Genomic DNA, 19,828 nt, shown 5'->3' with positions numbered 1-19,828 from the left:
AGCATCATCCATTAAAAAAAAAAAATTGCCCTTGAGCACAAGTACAGAGTGCTGTGAGGGGCCCAAACAGATACAAACAAGTATATTTCTTTGGCATTGTGGATCAGAAGAATGTCACTAGCTCTTTAAATCCAAGTACCAAGTTAACACTGGGTAAACAGGACAAATGTCAAACGCCATTTTTCCAGAGGCAATAAGTTTTGATTGGGACAGAACAGAGTGAAAAATTCGCATTTTAATTAGGCCTCACTGAATGGACAAATTTGAATGCTCTTTCTAATAACCTGTAACCTGAGGGGATTTCGTTCTATCTACTAGGTCCCCGTTTCTGATGCCGTGCCGACGAAGAAAAACTTAGTCACACAGGAAAGCATTGGACCACTTGAGAAGAAGGCCCTGGCACAGGAATGCCTGCCAGGTACCTCCAGACTCACTCCAGAAATGCCTTAACCAGACTCCGTCTTAAGAATCAGCTGGACCGACTTAGTGAACTTTGAAACCCCAGAAGTTGCTCCTAGCACACCTTTGGACTCTCTATCTTTCTATTTGATTTTCAGAAGCGAAGTGATGTTTCCTTCAAAGTTACAAGGCAAGAGAACAGCCAGCTGGAAGAGTTCTCCCTTTGAACTGGCAACTTCCAGCGAAACCAGTACCAAGGGCTGTGGAAAGAAGTCTCTGCAGACTCTCCAGCCCTGATCCTGCCCTGATAGCCACAAAAGACCGTAACCATGTGAACATTGTGGTAGGATAAATAAGTTCAGAATAGGGAATTTTCAAAACCAGTGAACCTTTTCCTCTTTGTTTTGGCCTTTTTTTTTTTTTTCAGTCCGCACTGTGAAAATATCCATCTCCTGTATCCAGGCCTTGTGTTTAGCTACACTGTGCGATCTGAGTGCCCTTGTGTCATAACAGGGATTTCGAAACAGCGCCAGTGTTTCCAGATAACATTTGAGCAAATAGCACCTATATACTGGTGACTGCCTGAATGATAAGCATATGTATTTTAGGTGAAATTCGCTGAACATAAAGTTAACAGTTTTCAAGTATATCATTCAATGCTATTTAGTTCACTCACAATGTGGAAGCACCATTTTTGTCTATTTCAAAACTGTTTTCATTACCCTCAGAGTGCCATGTATTCATTAAGTTCTTATCCATTCCGCTCCCCACCCCCTACCCCCACACACCCCTCCCCCAGATCCCACAGTCTGGCAGCCACCCATCCTTATTTCTATGAGTTTCTTATTTTGGATACGTCACACCTGTGAAATCATGTAATATGTGACCTGTGTCTGCTTTCCTGCACCTTTTTTTTTTTTGAGTACTTATTTTCCGTTTTCCTCAGTATATGCCTAGGAGTGAAATTGATGGGTTATATAGTAATCCGTGTGTGACTTGTTCAGGAATTGTGAAACTATTTACCCCCAAAGCTGCATCATTCAGAATTCTTTGTTTCAGACTTGGAGCTCCTTGCTTAACACTTCTCTTTGGACACCATAACTTAAACCATAACTTATTCACCTAGGGGTTTGGCCATTAGCCCGTTCATCTCGCAGTCTTCCCATCTCACTAAGATCAAATCTGTTTCTTAAAATCACAGACCAAAATCATAGGGTCTGTCGGCTTTCCAGTTGAAGTTGGATGAAACTCAACCACTTCTCACCTCCCCCACTGGCAGAGCCTTTGCCCAAGTCTCAATCATCTTTTGCCTAAATGATTGCTATGGCTTCTTATATGCTATCTCTTCTGCCTTTGCCCTCCTACAGTCTAGCCTCAATACTGAAACAGAGGATGCTGGTAAAACTGAAGTCTGACCATATCGAGGGGATGGCTTCTCATCTCAGGCACAAAAGTAGGCAGGGCCCTTACTGTGTTCTACATGACCATATGGGATCCTGGTTCCTGATGATTTTTTCTGATATTCATATTGTTCTGTCCATGCTAGCCACGCTGATCTCTTGTTCTTCAAGACACCAGACACAATCTCCTGCACCACCCGTTCCCCCTCTCACTGCTTGAAATTAACTCCTACTCTACATTCTTGCATATTATCCCTTTCTTCAGGTCTTTATTCAAAAGCCATCTTGTTGACACAACTCCATGAATATATTAGACCATAGAAGTGTCTACTTTAAATGTGCAAATTGTACAATGTGTGAGTTTTATCCCAAACTGCTAAAATGTATCTATGCAAAAAATATACACTAATGAAAGAAAAAAAAACCTTTTCTCAACCAGAGGTATCATTAGGATTAATACCCACCAGTAACTTGTGGTGTCACCACCCCCCATGGACCTCCTCTTGTTCCAAAATCCTTAGAAACATTACTAACACAGTAATGTCTCTCTGACCAAGAGACTGGAAGAAAGTGAACTGAGAAAGCTTCACTTTGGTTGATGAATCAAGGAGACGGCTGGGACTAGAGTCACCAAGACAAGCCCCCTAAAAAAGGCAGAGGGGGATTGTCACTTTTATTCATAGGCATTAGGAAATACATTGAGGGGATTATAACTGTGTAACAGATTTCCAAGAAATGGTCATAAATATTCACTGGGGTGGGGTTGTGAATCACAGCTAGCAAGTGGCTTCTGGGACTCTTGTTTGGTAAGTGTTGTCCAGGTTGGTCTGGTCACATCAGCCCAGCAACCTTTTGTTCCTTGACAAAGTTCCAGGGTCAGCTGTAAGTTTCAACTGTCCTTTCTTCATATGTGTGGCAGACCAGGTCTGATGATAAACAGTGCTTGCTTGCTGTGGGGGGGAAGCTTTCCCAGGAAGAAAAGGGCTCAAAGACAAACAGGAAGGCAAGAATGCAGATTAATTGTAGACTGTCTGTGAGGTAGATATTTCAATAGCTCGTGACAATGTCTTATACCCAAAGGGTAACTACATTCAGCAGCCGCAGAGTTTATAATACTGCACAGGACTAAGTGGGTTGGGCGCGTATCTCACTCACTCCTCTCAAACAGAACCCCCAGGGAAAGGGACGGAGGTCATCCTTCTGTAACTACTTCCAGCTGAATAGGGACGTTGCTCTGAAATTGGGGCTCAAGTTCACATTGCCAGGGAAGAGGAGCAACGGCCTAGAAACACTGTTGGTGCACCATCTATGAAGTAGAGCTCTGTATTCTTGAAGATATAGATTTAACAATCAGATTAAAAAGACAAGTTCCAAAAACTAAAAGTAAAAATATTGTTGCAACGGGTCCTATCAGAGGGAGGAACCAGCTAAATGTAGGTAGGGCTTCTTTAATGTAATTCCAAATATCTTGACTTCCTTTTTGTCGGTTGAATTCATGTAGCCAATCAGCAGCCTGATAAATTTTCTTAACATTCATCTCGACGATCCCAGATGAGTTGATGTAGACGCAGCAGGAAGTGTTGGCTATTGCGCAGACACCACCTTGTTCTGCCAATAAAAAATCTAAAGCGATTCTGTTATCCAAAACCACGTTGGCAAGAGAATCTAAACTGCGCTGTTGAGACTCAATGGCTTTACCTGTAGACATTGCAATGTTTCTGACAACTTGGGTTAAATTCCTCAGAGTTGCTTCATGATAAGCAAAGCCACCCCATGGGGCGAGGAACCCAATGGCTGCCCCAATGCCTGCCAAAATGAGCCCCAAGGCTCGCTTAGATCTACCGTGGCCAAAGTATTTGGTTCTGTAGATTTGAATAGCAGAGCTTGAAAAGCCAAAATAACCTAGAGTACATTCCCCTTGGTGGAGCCAGGGAGCTAGACAAAAGGTGGCTCTCACTTGATCGGAGGTTATAGGTGTAGAATTAGAACTCATTGGTAAAGGATTACTTCCGCAAATCCAAATAAAGCCTTTTGGAGCACAAAGAACTTGAGGCGGTGTCAGAGTAGCTAGGGATTGGTTAGCGTGATTCAGCCAAACATTGGTGGTTCGCTTGCCTCCGGAGAATGGAAGCATGCCAACAGGGTAGGGGTGAGAGTAAAGTAAACAAGCTGGGTGGGCATCATCACCTGCAGGACACCATTTACTGGCTTGGGCCATTGCAGGATGGTGATTAGGGACTAAGGACCAGGAGGATGTACAGGGGACAGCTAGTCTGCATATGGATTCTTTAGAAGTCGGAGTGCAAGGCCAACCTGGATCCATTGTGATGTCGTCAGGGTTACAAGCATAGCAACAAATTCGTTTATAGTCAGGTTCACATCCTTCATCTTTGCTTGAGGTCACTGTGAGGGTTTTCACATCAATACCCATCCATTTGAGCTTGCGGTGCTGATCTTTTGGTATTCCATACGGGAGCCATTTAGTGCAGCTATGATTGTCAGAGATTGTGTAATTATAATAGTCTGTGATATTAAAACTGTATGAGATGTTGGAACCAGAAGCCAGAAAAGCAGTGTATGTGATGGGGTTCCAGTTCTCTTGGACTGTCACATTGGGAACATCTGTGTAATTGGATGTAGGCTGAAGTTGCAGGCCTCCCTCTTTCTGTGTCCCAGGGGACTGGTGACAAATCCAACAATCTTGCAATTTTTCTCCTCTGGCAATAATATCAGAAATTCTTAAAAGACTGTTGGTAGTCCACTGGGCATTTCCAGGGCCCCAATAAAAAGTTGCCATTAAATAAACTATTAAAGACATCATTTTAGACATCATACACACTCAACTCAGATCTAACCGATGAGTACAGGGATAAAGTCCAAAGGAGACGAGACGCCAGATCCCAAACCAGTAAAACACTATAGAGAAAAGAGCACAGATAACTGAAGATAACCGCAACGTCCTCCTGAGACTGTCACTTCACTGCGCACTGTGTCTTGAACAGCCACTTGAGGTCTCTGGGTTTTTCAGCCTCCCAGTTGTCAGAATTTGGGGTGGTCTGTTGGGCTGGCTCAGGGGCTGGCTTGATAGGGGCTTGATGGATCCGACTTCCTCAGTGCTGGGTGTTACTGCAGTGGAGGTTGACATCAACACTTCAAAGGGAAGTTTCCGCTTTTCTTCAAGGGTGTCCGAGTTCCACTCTTTCCCAGACACCCCCTGTCCAGGACTGGTGGTGTGTAGAGGAACTTCTGGTGACAAAATCATTTGATTAGTAGATGCAGCACACCTGTGGATGCAGCATACCCAAGGGTCTGGCCCAAACATGTAACTATTTTCACGGAATAATAATCCTTGTTCTTGAATGGAACTGGCTCTTAAATTATTAGTAAAGTTCTTTTTCCCCTAAGTCTTTCATAGTACAATTGCATAGGATGGGTTAGCTCTATGTTATCACAAAAAGACTTACCTCATACTTGTTTTTAGGAGCAATATGGATTTTGAAGAGTCAAAGAGAGGACTTTTGTGCAAACCAGTTTGGGGGTTTTTTTTTTTTTTGGCATAGCTTGGCTCTATGTCTTTTTATGGTCTTACTCACGCTCTCCTACCACATGTCTGTCAGTGTGTCATACTGAAGTGATTTGTTTGCTTCTGTGATTCTAGAAGCTGTGTCACTGGTATTTCAAATGCCAGCAGGATCACCCAAGTGAAAAGTTTTCAATGGAGCGTACAGGCTAAGAACAGACTACGAAGACGGACTCAGCTGTCCACTACGGAGGAAGTAGCCACTAAACAATCTTGTGTGTAGCATGGAAACATCATTAGATACTGAAGGCTAATGATTGGAAGCAGAACCTTGTCAGATGTAGTGGGAGCGGATGGACACTTCTCAGAAGGCGCTGGAAATGTGGCTGAGGAGCTGACGTCTCAAAATCCAGCTGACCATGGTGGCATGAATGGAATAATGCCAGTGCAAGTAAAGCCTTCAAGATAACCATTTGCTGATGGGATGACTCAAAATGAGAAGAATCAGCTGCAAAAAGGCTAATAATCAGGACTTGGATTGTACCATGTATAACTCTAGGAAAACTGTAAATCATCAAAAATGGAAAGGAATGCATAACGATTGATTTTCTAGGCATTAGTGAGCTGTTATGGATGGTATTGGGCATTTTGAATCAGAAAATTCTTTGGTTTATTATTCTAGGAATGACACAATCCAAAGGAATGGCTTTGCAGTCATTATCAAAAGGTATATTACAAGATCTATCTTGAAGTGGCATTGCTACCCTGTGATAGGAGTATAACTATTCCCATTCAAGGAAAGTCAATCAATACAACCACTATTCAAATGTATTCACCAAACACCAAAGTTAACGATGAAGAAATTGAGGAATTCAACGAATGTCTTCAGTTGGAAATTGCTCAAGTATGCACTCAATAAGCATTGATAAAATAGTAGTGAATGGAATGTAAAAAGTGGAAACAAGAAGCAACATTACTTAAAAAATATGGACTTGGCAATAGAAAAGAAGCTGGAGATCACATGATAGAATTTTGCAAGCCCAACAACTTGTTCATAGTAAATGTCTTTTTTCAACAGCACAAAAGATACACATGGACTTCTCCAGATTTAATACACAGAAATCAAATTGACCACATCTGTAGAAAGAGAAGAGGGGGAAAAAACTCAATATCAGCAGCTTAAACCAGGTCTAGGACTGACAGTGGAACAGACCATCAGTTACTAATATGTAAGTTCAGGTTGAAACTGAAGAAAATTAAAACGGGTCCACAAGAGCCAAAATATGACTTTGAGTCTGTCCCACCTGAATTTCGAGAACATCTCAAGAAGAGTTTTGACACATTGAACACTAATGACAGCAGACCTGATGAATTGTAGGAGGACACCAAGACCATCATTCATGAAGAAAGCAAAGGGTCATTGAAAAGAGAAGAACAACAAGATCAAAGTGAATGTCAGAAGAGGCTGAAATTTGATCTTAATAATAGAGTTGCTAAGGCACATGGAAAAATTATGAAGTCAGAGCGCTGAACTGAAATTTTCAAAGGGAAACTCAAGAAGGCTAAGTCAAATAATTATAATGAAATGTGCAAAGACCCAGAGTTAAGACAAACAAAAGGGAAGAACACACATAGTATATCTTAAACTGAAAGAACTGAAGAAAAAAATCCAGCTTTGAGTTTCCAATATTGAAGCATTCTATAGGCAAAATATTGAATGATGCAGGAGGCATCAAAAGAAGATGGAAAGAATACAGTCACTGCACCAAAAAGACCTGGTCAACATTGTCCATTTCAAGAGGTAGCATATGAACAAGAACCAATGGTGCTGAAGGAAGAAGTTCAAGCTGCACTGAAAGGAATAGGCAAAAACAAGGCTCTAGGAATTGATGGAATATCAAATGAAATGTTTCAAAAAGCTGATTAAGTGCTAGAAGCACTTACTCATCTATTTCAGGAAATTTGTAAGGCCAAATTGACCAGTTGACTGCAAGAGATCCATATTTGTGCTCATTGCAAAGAAAAGTTGCCCAACAGAATGCTCAACCTATAGAACAGTATCACATATCACATGCAAGTACAATTTTGCTGAACAACAGTTGCAGTAGCACAGTGATAGTACATTAACAGGGAGCTGCCAGAGGATCAGGCCTGATTCAGAAGAGGATGTGGATAAAGGGATATCCTTACTGATGTTAAGTGCATCTTGGTTCAAAGCAAAGAATACCAGAAAGGTGTTTACTTGTGTTTTATCAACTATGCCATGGCATTCTACTGTGTGTATTATGATAAACTGTGAATCACCTTAAGAAGAATGAGCATTCCAGAACACAATGAAATGTTCATGTAGAATTGTACATGGATCAAGAGCAGCAGTTCTCAACCTGTGGGTCATGACCCTTTTGGGAATCAAACGACCCTTTCACAGGGGCTGCCCAAATCATAACAGTAGCAAAATTACAGTTATGAAGTAGCAACGAAAATAACTTTATGGTAGAGGGGTCACCACAACATGAGGAACTGTATTAAAGGGTCACGGCATGAGGAAGGTTGAGAACCACTGATCAAGAGGCAGTTGTGTGAACAGAACAAGGGACTATTTGCATGATTTAAATTCAGAAAAGGCATGCGACAGGGCTGTATCCTTTCACCATACTGATTCATTTTGTATGCTGGATTATAATCATCAGAAAAGCTGAGTTATAGGAAGAAGAATGTGGCATCAGGATTGGAGGAAGGTTTAATTACCTGCAATATGTAGATGACACAACCTCATTTGCTGAAAGTGAGAAGGACTTGCACTCACTGATGAAGATGAAGGATTGCAGCCTTCTTTATGAATTAGGACTCAACAAAAAGAAGACCAAAATTTTCACCACTGGTGTGGGAGTTACATAATCTGGTGTCAATTTGGAACTTGAGAGGATTAAGAGTGAAGGAGTGGAGTCTACTCTGTCAATTGGAGCCTTCCCCTAAGGATTCTGGGATTTCCTTCTTGGACAGGAGTCTCTCTCTCTCTCTCTCTCTCTCTCTCTCTCACTCACTCACTCTCTCTCTCTTTGCTCACTCCCGGAGAGATGCTTTATTGACAAGACACATGGCACTACTCTCATAGACCCCCATGCCCTGGGAACTGGAGGAGCCAAGTGGAGACTCCTGCCACTGCTGAGATGTTTCTACTGCCACTGGATCCACAAGCCTTTGCACCCACTGGCCTGTGATTGCCTTGCATTCAGCATCATTGCATGTGTTTCATGATTCTGAAGACTTTATAGATTGGTATCAGACATATTGGCTAATATCGGACTTATGGACTTGATCTGAACTGGGGTGAGATGTTTTCTCAATATACAATCGCTCTTGTATATAAAACTTCTTCTTGTACACATATGAGTGTCTATGAATTTGTTTCTCTAGTCTACCTGGACTAACACAACTGACCAAATGGTAATATCATGATAAATCGAGAAAAACTGAAATTGTGAACAATTTTGTCTTGCTTGGATCCACAATCAATGCTTATGAAGAAGCACTCGAGATCAAAAGATGTGTTACATTGGGTAAATCTGTTGCACAAGACCTTTTTAAAGTGTTGAAATCCTACTTTTGTTACCTGGCCCTGGCATGTGAAAGTTGAGCCAACAGAAGAAACCAAGGAAGACAGAAGAAGAATCGATGTGTTGAATTGTCGTGCTGGTGAAGAATATTGAAAGTACCATGGACTTCCTAAAGAACAGATCTGTCTTGGAAGAAGTATGGCCAGAATGCTCCCTGGAGGCAAGGATGGCGAGACTTCGTCTCAGATTTGGACATGCCATCAGAAGAGACCAGACCCTGGAGAAGGACACCATGCTTGGCAAAGTGGAGGAGCAGTGAAAAAGAGGAAGTCCCTCAAAAAGGTGGCTGGACCCAATGGCTGAGCCAGTTGGCTCAAGCATAGAACAATTGTGAGGATGGAGCAGGACCAGCAGGTGTTTGTGTGTGTGCATAGGGTTGCTATGGATTGGAACGGACTCAATGGTACGTAACAGACATTCATGCCCTCTGCCTTTCCACTATACTGAGCCCTCCAGGAACAATGGAAGTGACACTTGATACCAAATGGTGTGTCAATAGTTTATTAGTTTGTCAACATAAAATGAGTCTCATTGTCCCTTTGGATGAATTGGGGGATAAAGCTAAAATGAGGAATGATGTCTTCAAGTGGCTTTTAACCATTTCTGTAGCTTTTTCTGAGCATCAGAGAAAGGCTTCTATCCTGCCACTAACGATCTCAACAAAAACCAAGGGATACCTAAACGTTTGGGGTACTCATGGTATCTCAATGAAATCCACTTGCCAATCTTCATTCAGGATTTGTCCTTGGTATTGGACACCTGGCTTTCTTGACATATGATTTGGGGAGAGTTATTTTACTGGAAAGTCAAACAACATTGGACCACACTTCAGAGGGTTTTCTAATGCCTTCATTGACTGTGTGTTGTTCTTCCGGTCTCTCAGGACTCCTTGTGTAGGATGAATACACTGTACATCTTTGATTACCTGAGGCACCTGGGTCTATGAAAGGAAGAGTCTTCCATCTATGGTGCACAGCTACTTGCCATGGGGCACAAATTGCCCCTGGGATGCTGCACGACAATCATCTGGAGAGGATCCTAATTTTTCATGAAGTTTGGGTCAGGGTATATGTGGAATTACTGTTGGGCCTTTCGTCTAGGTTACTCTCCTAACTTCCGTATTGGCCATTGGATTGTCTGGCAATCGTTGTGTCACTTGTAATCAACAGGGTACTGTCACCACCTGTTTGGGTAGGCGGACTGTGTCTCGAAGCTGAAGGATAGGTTGAGCCTGCTTGACTCCTTCCTAGCTGAATTGGGTGGTGTAGTGGTTACTTGTTGGGCTGTGATCCATGTGGTCGGCAGTTGGAAACCACCAGCAGCTCCAGGGAAGAAAGACTGGGCTTTCTACTCCCATAAACGATTACAGTATCAGAAACCCACAGGGAGTTGCTATGAATCACCATTGACTCAATGGCAGTGAGTGGGTTTTGCCGCTACAGTTTACCATAAGCATGAAGAATTTTAAATAGTTTGTGAAAATTGACATTCATTTTCCTCTAAATGGGTGGTAGAGCTGAAGCAAAGCAGTAAGTTCAACTTTTTGTGCTGAAGTGCTTATGGGTAATGAATGCATTTGCCTCTAAAACTTCTGAGAGAGTTACAACAATATAATCCATCTTTCTCTGTGCTACTACACAAAACTTTCTGTCTTTGTATAATTCAAGTTCCAAATCAGGCAGAGGAAGATCACTTAAATCATGAAGCTTAACCAGAGTCATTGATTTCTGTGTCATTTTGCACAATGCACTGCTCAAGGACACTTGCGCAGACGAGTGATTGGTTGATGGTAACGGCTGGTAACATCAGGTTGTTTACGATCTTCCAGCTGACGGTAAGAACTGCGTGGTATCACCACGGATTGTGCACCGGGGCACTAACTGAAAGGCCAGCTGTTTAAACGCAGCAGCTGCTCTGAGGGAGAAAGATATGGGTTTCTTCTCGAGTTTTATAGCCTCCGAAAACCACAAGGACAGTTCTACTCTGGCTACAGGGTCTCTGTGAGTCAGAACCAGCTCAACGGTAGTGAGTTTGGTGTTTTAGTTTGGGTTATGAGGGCAGCCTGGTAAATGCATGAAACCTTTGCTCAAGGAGGGTTCTCACCAAGTGGGCTGTTTGTACCCACAGCAGCCAGGCCAGTGTGAGCTTTTCTGCCGACGTGATCAGCAGGTGGCACCGCTGTGGCCTTCAGGTCGGCAGCCAGCCCTTTTACTCACTCGGTCTGAAGTTCTAGAGAAAGAAGCTGCTTCCAGTTTCTCAGCTACTGATTCAATACTCTTGCCACAGTGCCCTAGAGTTCTTAATGACATAAATCAAAAGACTTAATGCATGTCTGGTAGTCCAAACGCCTCTAATGGAACCGCCTCCATGTGTTCAAAGAGCTTCAGTTGTTCTCTTTTAGTCCACTGCACTGGGGTCTATCTTTCCCTTCCAAAATGGACTATAAAGGTTTAGTAGGGAGGCCAACACTGGGGATCCGGCAAAAGCCTTCCAGTGCCTCCAAGTCCCTGTAGATAGTTGTGAATTGTGCATGGCACAAGGTAGCATAAGACTCTTGCCAGCCTCACGGGCGTTTACCTTGGCTTGCCTTGATCGAAAATCACAAATAAGTAACTTTTTTGTTGTTGGACAGATTAGATTTTGTTTCTAAACATGACAGCCAGATTCAATAGAAGTCTTAACGTCTCTGAAATGGTTTCTGTAGGGTCAAATTCATTTTCACCAGCCACTAACAGGTCATCAACATACTGCACAGGACTGTAAGAGCAAGACATTGTAATTCAACTGCCAAAGTAATCGCAGGGAGGCTGACCAAACTTTTGAACTGAGGAGGAATTGGCTACCTCTGCTGTTGTCTTCGTTGAGAGTGAAGGTCCTCCAATTTAATGGTGAAATTTAGAACTTTGTGGTTCATGAGCACACAGAAAAAGGTATCCTTGAGCTCTATCTAGAGTTAATGTTAAAACCAGAGTATAAGCTTAGCTAAAACGGGGCATGTTGTAGCAGTTACTTATTGATGGCTCTTCAGTCATACACAAGCCTGAAGGAGCCCCCTGTCCTGAGTCACGCTCACAACTAACCACAGGACGTCTTTTATTTGCCTTCAGGCTCTCTGAGCTCCTTTCCTGGAGCTCCTTCTCTGTTAAAGCCTGCATCCTGTCCCGACAGGGTGGTTGCAAGAACAGTAAACAGACAGCCTGCTTCAAACTTGCCTATTTTCCCTGGTAGCTCTGCTCTTTTTCCTGTCCTTCCCTCTGCTATTGTAAACTCTCAATGTTCTATAAAGCTCTTCTATGAAGCTCTTTCTGAATGTCTGCTGCACTTTGGTGTAAGATATGACAAAATAATAATAATTTGTAAATTATCAAGGGTTCATGCGAGAGGGAGTAGTTGGGAGGGAGGGGAAAAATGTGCTGACACTAAAGACTCAAGGAAAAAGCAAATGTTTTTGAGAATGATGATGGCAACATTGTGCTCGACACAATGGATGGATGTATGGATTGTGATAAGAGTTGTACAAGCCCCTAATAAAATGATTTTTTTAAAAGTAGCACTAACCATCTTATCATTCCCTGGGGATTCTCAGCCTCTATCAATATGTTGTCTGAATGCAGCAGAAATGCACTCCTCTGGGTCTTCATCCAGTTTCTGTAGGACTTCAGAAACTTAGTTTAAACTTTTGGGTACGGGTTCCCCATCCTTCAACCCCCTGAGCAAACAGTCAAGGTAAAGGACTAATTTGACATACTGACCAGGTTGATTTGAGCCCCACAGGGGAAAATGTCGGTCCCATCTGGATGACTGAGTTGAGCTGGTTGAGCCATGCAGGGCTAGTGCCTTGCTTCTTTGGCTTTGTCTAAAACCAGGTGTTGCTTCTCTGGGTAAACACAGCACCAAGCCCTGCCCAACGGTCACCTCAATTGGTGTCAAAAGAATGAAAAATCAAGATGAAAAGTTGACTGGGTCTTCTCTTCACCCATGAGCGTGGGGTTTCCTATTGTACAAGTTAACAGTCATAAAGGGGACACGAACTCTGAAAAGGACCCCTGGATGACATGGTATTGGAGCAGGGGTCAGCTGGACAGCGTCATGAGGAAGCTGTCATGAAGATGTCCCTATATGGCTCTGATCAGAACTAGTTGAATCTGGGCTGTGTAAGGGGCGGGGCATAGGGTGGGGGGGGGGCGTGGAAAAGATTCCCTGGTGAGTCTCCATGCTCTCCGGAGTGTGCCTTCCAGGGGTCTGCTGGTTCTACTGAGTACAGAAGTGGTGAATGGAGTCCATTCAAAGCATTATATGGATTCTCTCCTGCCAAGACAGGACACCGGGTCTGGACACAGATTTTATGTGATTCCTGAATTTACTTGTTATTGTACAAAGACATAAAGGCTTCAACTTAATCATCTCATCCCACTTCCCAACTGAGGAACAAGAGAGCTCTAATTGTAAAATGGTTTCATCATCTAAGGTTCATTTTTAGGCCCGCTGGGACCCCTGTAATTGATACTGTGGCCATGGAGCATCGCATAAAAGCATCGCTCTCTTCTTTTTTATAGAGCGATAACCAAAGCATTGCCAAATTTTAAGAACCCATCCTAAAGGAGAACACTCAAGTGGACTTTCTCTATTAGGTTCAACCAGAAACTCAAACAAGTTTAAAATCACAAAACAAAAATCAAACTGTGCCACTAGACATAAACACAAGTGCTAATGATCTAACACCTTACATTTCTGTGTGCTCAAACCCTGGACCCCAGGTGCTTGAGCACCAGCCGATTTTTCCTCCATGCACATTAGATCTTCAACAATCAGCTGCCCCTTTAGAACCCTTATTAAAGCTGCAAATCACAGAGATCCCAGAGAATCTCTTCCCTGACAAAAGAAGGTCTTACCTGACAATTCTGTGTTCCTCTTCTGCTTTTTGCAGCCCGCTGTTGTGCCAAACACAGCTCTTCACGGCCACCCAGGGCTCCTCTTGGAAATCCCAGGTGCCTGCTTGGTCATCCCCAAGCTGCTGGAGAGCCAGCACTTGGTACAGGGAGACAAAACTCCTGACTGGCTTAGCAGACACGTTAGTCACCCAGGTCTGAGTTCAACAAACACGGCCTTAATGAACGTGAAAGCCGTAAGCTTCGCTTCAGTCAATTCCTTGGAAGGATTAAGCCAGGACTAGAGTCACCAAGATCATCCCCAGAAAAGGATTTGCTCTTTTATACGTACCCACTAGGAAGTAAATAGAGGGAGCTATGAATATGCAACAGGTCTCCAAGGAATGGCCATGAATATGCAATGGGGCGGGGCTGCAATTCTTGGCAAAGAAACTGCTGGTCACAGTCCTTGCTTCTAAATGGCCAGGATCATCTGGTGACGACCTCTCAGTGGCTTTTATTCCTTTACAAACATTCGTTCATTCTGGGATTCACTGTAGGTTGTGACTATCCATTCTGGTCGGGTTCAGCAAGCCAGATTGGTTTGTACTGATGCTCACTGTAGTCGTATATATTCCCAGGAGGCAAAGGACTTATCAGGAGGGAAAAGGCATGAAAACAAGCTAATTCTAGACACTAGATGAGGTAAATGTTTCAACACCCTGTGGGGATACGTCTTCTACCCTAAGGATAGGTTCCTTAGGCAAGCTGCAGAATTCACAGCATTGCACAGGCTTGATCAGGTTGGGGGAGGGAGGGAGCGGAGTTCATTCCCTCCTCTTTCAATGGGCTCTTGTCATTATCCATTAACTATGGCTAGTACATCTAGCTAGATAGAGCCCTAATGACATAGTGGTTACAAATTGGGCTGTGATAAACAAAGTCTGCGGTTCAAAACCACCAGCTGCTCCAAGGGCTAAAGATGAGTTTTTCTCCCCTTGTAAAGAGTTACAGTCTCAGAAACCTAAGGGCAGTTTTACTGTGTCCTATAGGAGCTCTGGTGGCATAGTAGTTAACAATGGGCTGCTATCCTCAAGGTCAGCAGTTTGAGACCAGCAGCCTCTCCGAGGGAGAAAGGCTGGGCTTTCTCTTCCTGTGAATAGTTGCAGTCTCAGAAACTCACAGGGGCTGTTCTAGCCTGGCATAAAGGGTCATTATGATTTGGCATTGACTTTGATGTCAGTGAGTGAGCTGGGCAGACATCAGACGCAATCTGGCACTGATTTCACGGTGCAGGGAGGAGAAAGAATGGGATGTATATGGGAGAGATATACTCCGGAAGACACAAATTTAATTATATTGAAAAGTCAGGGCCCCAAAGCTAAAAATACTATTACGACTATGACTAGTCCTATCAGAGGGAAGAACTAAGCTAACATAGCTCCAGATATATTGGCTTATATTTTCTTGGTTGAACTTGTGTGCCCAGTCAGCATCCTGATCCATTTCTTAATAGTTATTTCTACTTCACCAGAGGAGTTGATGTGGGCACAACAGGAGTTGGCTATTGTACTGACTTCAAGTTGTCCTGCCAATAAAAAAAATTCTATCATCATAAACTACTTTTCAAAGAGAATTGCAACTGTGCTGTTGGGCCAAAGATATGTTCCTGTAAGCACTGCAGTAATTTGGTGGGTCTGGGTTAAATTATGCAGAGTAGCTTCATGATTAACAAAGCCATTCCATGTAACTAGAATCAAATGCCCCGGCACCCATATCCTCCCAAATCAGCCTTAAGGCTCCTTTAGATTAAAAAGAAGAAGAATGAGCTAAGTGTGTGTGCTATTGAAAACTTGAAGAGTGGAGTTTGAAAAATGAAAATAACCCAGCGTGCATTAGCCTTGCCGGTGCCTGGGAATGAGACAAAAGGGTGGTTCTACTTGACCTGACCTGGGGTCAGAGGTCTAGACCCAGAACTCCTAGGTAAAGGATTATACCCACAAATCCAAATAAAGGCTTTTATAGCACCAAAGGACTTGTGGTGGGGCTAGGGTAGCAAGTGACTGGTTAGCTTGAGTCAGTCAAATGTTGATGGTTCAGTTGTCTCCAGAGATGAATGGAAGGGTGCCACAGGGTTTGAGTGAAAGTAAAGTAAGCACACAGAGTGGGATCTATCTATAGGACACTGTTTACTTGCTTAGATCACTGTGCAATGGTGATTAGGGACTAAAGACTGGGAGGGTCTACAGGGGAATACCCTTCTGCAAATCAGTTCTTTGGAGAGAGGAGCCACGTTACCACATTTGTATATGTGCTGCCGAAGCGAGCACCACGTTACCACATTTGTCATGCTATCGGGCTTTCTAAGATAGGAACAAATGAATTTTCATCGGTTCGTGTTTTTCATCTTCACCTGACTTCACTGCGACACTCTTGACTTCACTATTTGACAGTTTGGCCTGAGGATATGGGCTGGATGAAGTCATTTCTCTAAGATGGACGTGAGCCATGGAGTACAGAGATCAAGGCTAGAGGTGGTGTAATGGTAAGTCAGTGAAAGCAAAGCTACACTTTCACGAGGAAATGTGCCCGGTCACTATCTAGGAAATGCAAGCCAAAACAACCATGAGACACCATCTAACACCCATGACTGTAGCCCAGTTTAAAAAAAACAACTGAGAACAACAAATGCTGGAGAAGGTGTGATAAGATTGGCACTCTTATTCACTGCTGGTTGACTTGTAAAGACAACAGCCACTGACGATTCCTGAAACAGATGGCAATTGAAATACCATATAACCCAGAAGCAATACCATTACTGGGCATATACCCCCAAAGAAATAAGAAAGAGATCCCCAAAGGACATATGCTCTCCCATGTTCATTGTAGCGGAGTTTACAACAGCAAGAAGTTGGAAACTGCCTAAATTCCCATCGCTAGAAGATTAGCTTAAAAAGAAAAACTCGTACATACACACAATGGAATACTATGCACCCCTGAAAAATAGCGACGAAACCCCTCAAGACGTGGAGGGATCTGGAAGACATTATGCTGAGTGAAGTTAGTCCATCACAAAAGGACAAATACCATACGAGTCTACTGCTGTAGGAACAAGCTGCAGGACAGGCACCAGCTCGGGCTTGTAGGACATCCAGTCTGCTGGCCAGGGCGGATGTAGGCAGCCTGGGAGAGAGCCTGACTGGTGCCAAGAAGCCATACACCCTCCGCTCTAGGTGTGTATTTTGAAGGTCACTTTGCAGAGGGCGCCTCATGTCAGCTGGGATCAAATGGGTAAGGGAGGGGGATGGGGATATAGAGAACCAGGGCAGTTGTCACTGCCAGGCCTTTAGTCTGAGCTGCTCTCCTTACCTTCATGTGGGCTTTGTGATTGCCCTTCTTTATAGTCCACAGTGTACTCCCACCACTGGTTTGGGGAAAGAGTACTATGCCTAGAAACTGAAGGATATGTTAAGCATATTTGACTCCTTTACCAGCCAAGTTTAAAAGTCACTGTTGCCTCTGTAGGAGCTTTGATGGGAGAGTAAGGTTAAGAGTCTGGCTGCAATTTGCAAGGTCAGCAGTTTGATTCCACCTCAGGAAAAATGTGGAGCTTTCTACTCCTGTAAGGAGTTACACTCTCAGAAAATCGCAAGGACGATTCTACTCTGTCCTGTAGAGTCCCTTTGAATCAGCATTGATTCAATGAGTTTGGTTTGGGTTTATCAGTTGCCTCCATAAAGAGCCCTGGTGCACAGTGATTACCCAGTAGGCTGCTAACCTCAAGGTCAGCAGTTAGAAAACACCAGTCACTCCTCAGGAGAAAGGTGAGGCTTTCTACTCCCATAAAGGGTTATAGACTTGGAAACCGCCTGGGTCCATTTCCAGGGGGGTCACTATGAGTCCGAAGCTACTTGAGGGCAGTGAGTTTAGTTTCGTTGTTTTAGTTGTCTCCAGGTCCATGAAGAATTCCAAAGAAATTATGTTAGTTGTGACAGTTGTCACTCATTTCCAGAGAGTTCAGTGAATAGTCTGAAGCACTGCAGTAACTGCAACTTTGTGTGCTGAAGTGCCTCTGGGGAATTGCATTTGCTTCTAAAACTTGGAGAGTTACAATCTAATCTGCTTCTCTTTGTGCTGTTTTACAAAACTGCATCCATCTATAATTCAAATTCTGAATCAGGCCAGAGGGAGATCTCTTAGAGCAGTGGTTCTCAAGCGTCCTAATGCCTCGACCCTTTGATACAGTTCCTCATGCTGTGGTGACCCCCAACCATCAGAAATATGCATTTCCCCATGGTCTTAGGTGACCCCTGTGAAAGGGTCATTCGACCCCCAAAGGGGTCAAGATCCGCAGGTTGAGAAATGCTGACTTCGACCATGAAGCATTCATAGAACCTTCGGGGCTGCAACAAAGCAGCAAGCCCTCCTCCACAGCACAGGAATGAGAGGAGGACCTTTCTGGAAAATCAAGTTCAGACCTGGGGAGGGGATCTTCTACATTTCAGAGGAGGCACTGATATTTCTGTGGGTGGGTGTGGTGAGTAAATGGGGAGGAGCAACCTCACATCAGGAAGGGAAGCTAAACAGTAATTGTAAGGAACCTTAGGGGAGAATAAACCCGATTTTATGTTCCTGAGTAGACACTATGAATATGTTTCTACCCAGGCCCCGGTGAACCACATCATGGACTGAGCACTATGATGGTCTTAGACGCTGGCCTTACAGGCAACATAGCATATCCCAAGGGCCACACCAGAAGCACTTAATGTAGAAATCCATGTAAATGAACTGAGCCTCAAAGCTGCCTGTACACTTGGACTTGGGACTGAAACCCTCTAATGGGAGAGAAAGCAGAGGATAGCTGCTCAAGACTGTGGAAATGGCAGTCACTGGCCCTTGGGCAGGACACCTGGCTTAGTGGGTGGCCAATGAAATGGGATCCAGACCACCATGTATTTCATACCTCAGTGCTCCCCTTGAATTAATATGCCAGCTTGTAATCTGATAGGCAAGATCTGTCCTTCTAAGAAATGATCCAGGAAAATGTCCCTTAGCACCAACCCCCATGCTCGGTGTAAACACAGCTCGGTCAATTACGAAATCAATCTGTACAAAGCATCAACTCAAGTATTACAGCTCAAAGTTGGACTATACTCAAATAAACTCTTCATATCAACAGTACCTTAAATTCTATGTCATTGGATAAATTATTGATGTTATCAGTGCAATCGCCTTACACCCCAGGAAGATGATTGGCAATATTTTTCTTTTTTGTTTCTTTGGTTTGTTGTTTTTCTGTCGTTCGTTTGTTTGGTTTTTGTTTTTGTTGTTGTTCTTGTTGGTTTTGTTTTCGTCATAATATGACCACCAAAGGAAACCCGAGTTGTTCATATCCAGGGACAAACAGATGGATTCTGGGCTCCCACTTAATTCTAACCCCCGTCCAAGAACAGTTAGTTCTTATAACATGGCTCAGCTTAATATTTGCCTTCATGAAGACTTCATTAAAGATAAGGTGCTACAGCAAAGTGTGGTGAAGGAAGCAGATGGTGTCCAGCTATATGAATTGGAATTGGTTTTTGGAGTCAAAGGCTTCTATTCAAACAAGCAGCCATCTAAGTGAGCCATCAACTAAGTCCACATTGAAGAAGCACACCAGCCTGTGTGATCCCAAGATGACAATAACAAAATCCAAATGTGATGAAGGGAAAAGTATCAGAGTTTAAAATTGTGAACACCAATTTTTAGAAGGCTGTGGAGGACAGTGGGAGCCCAAACCCATCTGCAGAGTGTATAGTCAGATGAAGTCTCTGGCAGATCCCCTCTGGCAACAGGGAAGCGACTGGAACAGCCTTACTGTCAAACAGAGATTATTGTGTTTTTGTTTTTAGTTTTTAAGATCATTTTATTGGGGGCTCTTACAGCTCTTTTTTTTTCTTCTCTTTTTTAACATTTTATTAGGGGCTCATACAACTGTTAGCCCAATCCATACACACATCAATTGTGTAAAGCGCATTTGTACAT

The 19,828-nt window shown here is 43.3% G+C and overlaps 3 protein-coding genes across 5 annotated transcripts in view; 1 reads left to right on the top strand and 2 right to left on the bottom strand.

The window, feature by feature from the left end:
* Positions 1 to 13,907, bottom strand: part of DYDC1 (DPY30 domain containing 1) — a 58,113-nt gene extending 44,206 nt beyond the window's left edge. For both annotated transcript variants that reach the window (XM_004712978.2, XM_045293494.1), the window contains exon 1: positions 13,829 to 13,907. The gene's annotated coding sequence lies outside the window, so the exon portion shown is untranslated. The remainder of the gene's footprint in view (positions 1 to 13,828) is intronic.
* PRXL2A (peroxiredoxin like 2A) overlaps positions 1 to 19,828 on the top strand; it is a 137,957-nt gene that overhangs the window by 24,350 nt on the left and 93,779 nt on the right. The window lies entirely within an intron of this gene.
* On the bottom strand, positions 2,422 to 13,915 carry LOC105379889 (syncytin-Ten1). 2 transcript variants are annotated; one of them, XM_013007302.2, is made up of 2 exons: positions 13,829 to 13,915; positions 2,422 to 5,045 (listed from the first exon to the last, which is right to left on the bottom strand). In XM_013007302.2, the coding sequence occupies exon 2, from the start codon at positions 4,630 to 4,632 to the stop codon at positions 3,106 to 3,108; it is 1,527 nt and encodes a 508-aa protein (XP_012862756.1). In that variant the 5' UTR covers positions 4,633 to 5,045; positions 13,829 to 13,915; the 3' UTR covers positions 2,422 to 3,105. The 2 variants fall into 2 exon arrangements, with proteins under 2 accessions (XP_012862756.1, NP_001292515.1); NM_001305586.1 differs by lacking the exon at positions 13,829 to 13,915 and having other exon boundaries at positions 3,106 to 4,632.

This window comes from Echinops telfairi, unplaced genomic scaffold, assembly GCF_000313985.2.
Source record: "Echinops telfairi isolate 266 unplaced genomic scaffold, ASM31398v2 ScPeMD7_2010;HRSCAF=2546, whole genome shotgun sequence".
Lineage (NCBI taxonomy): Eukaryota > Metazoa > Chordata > Mammalia > Afrosoricida > Tenrecidae > Echinops > Echinops telfairi.
This window is presented reverse-complemented; position numbering and strand designations above follow the sequence as displayed.

Bases quoted from the DNA above. Each gene is read 5' to 3' on its own strand.
- LOC105379889 (XM_013007302.2), bottom strand. From the start codon at position 4,632: ATGATGTCTAAAATGATGTCTTTAATAGTTTATTTAATGGCAACTTTT.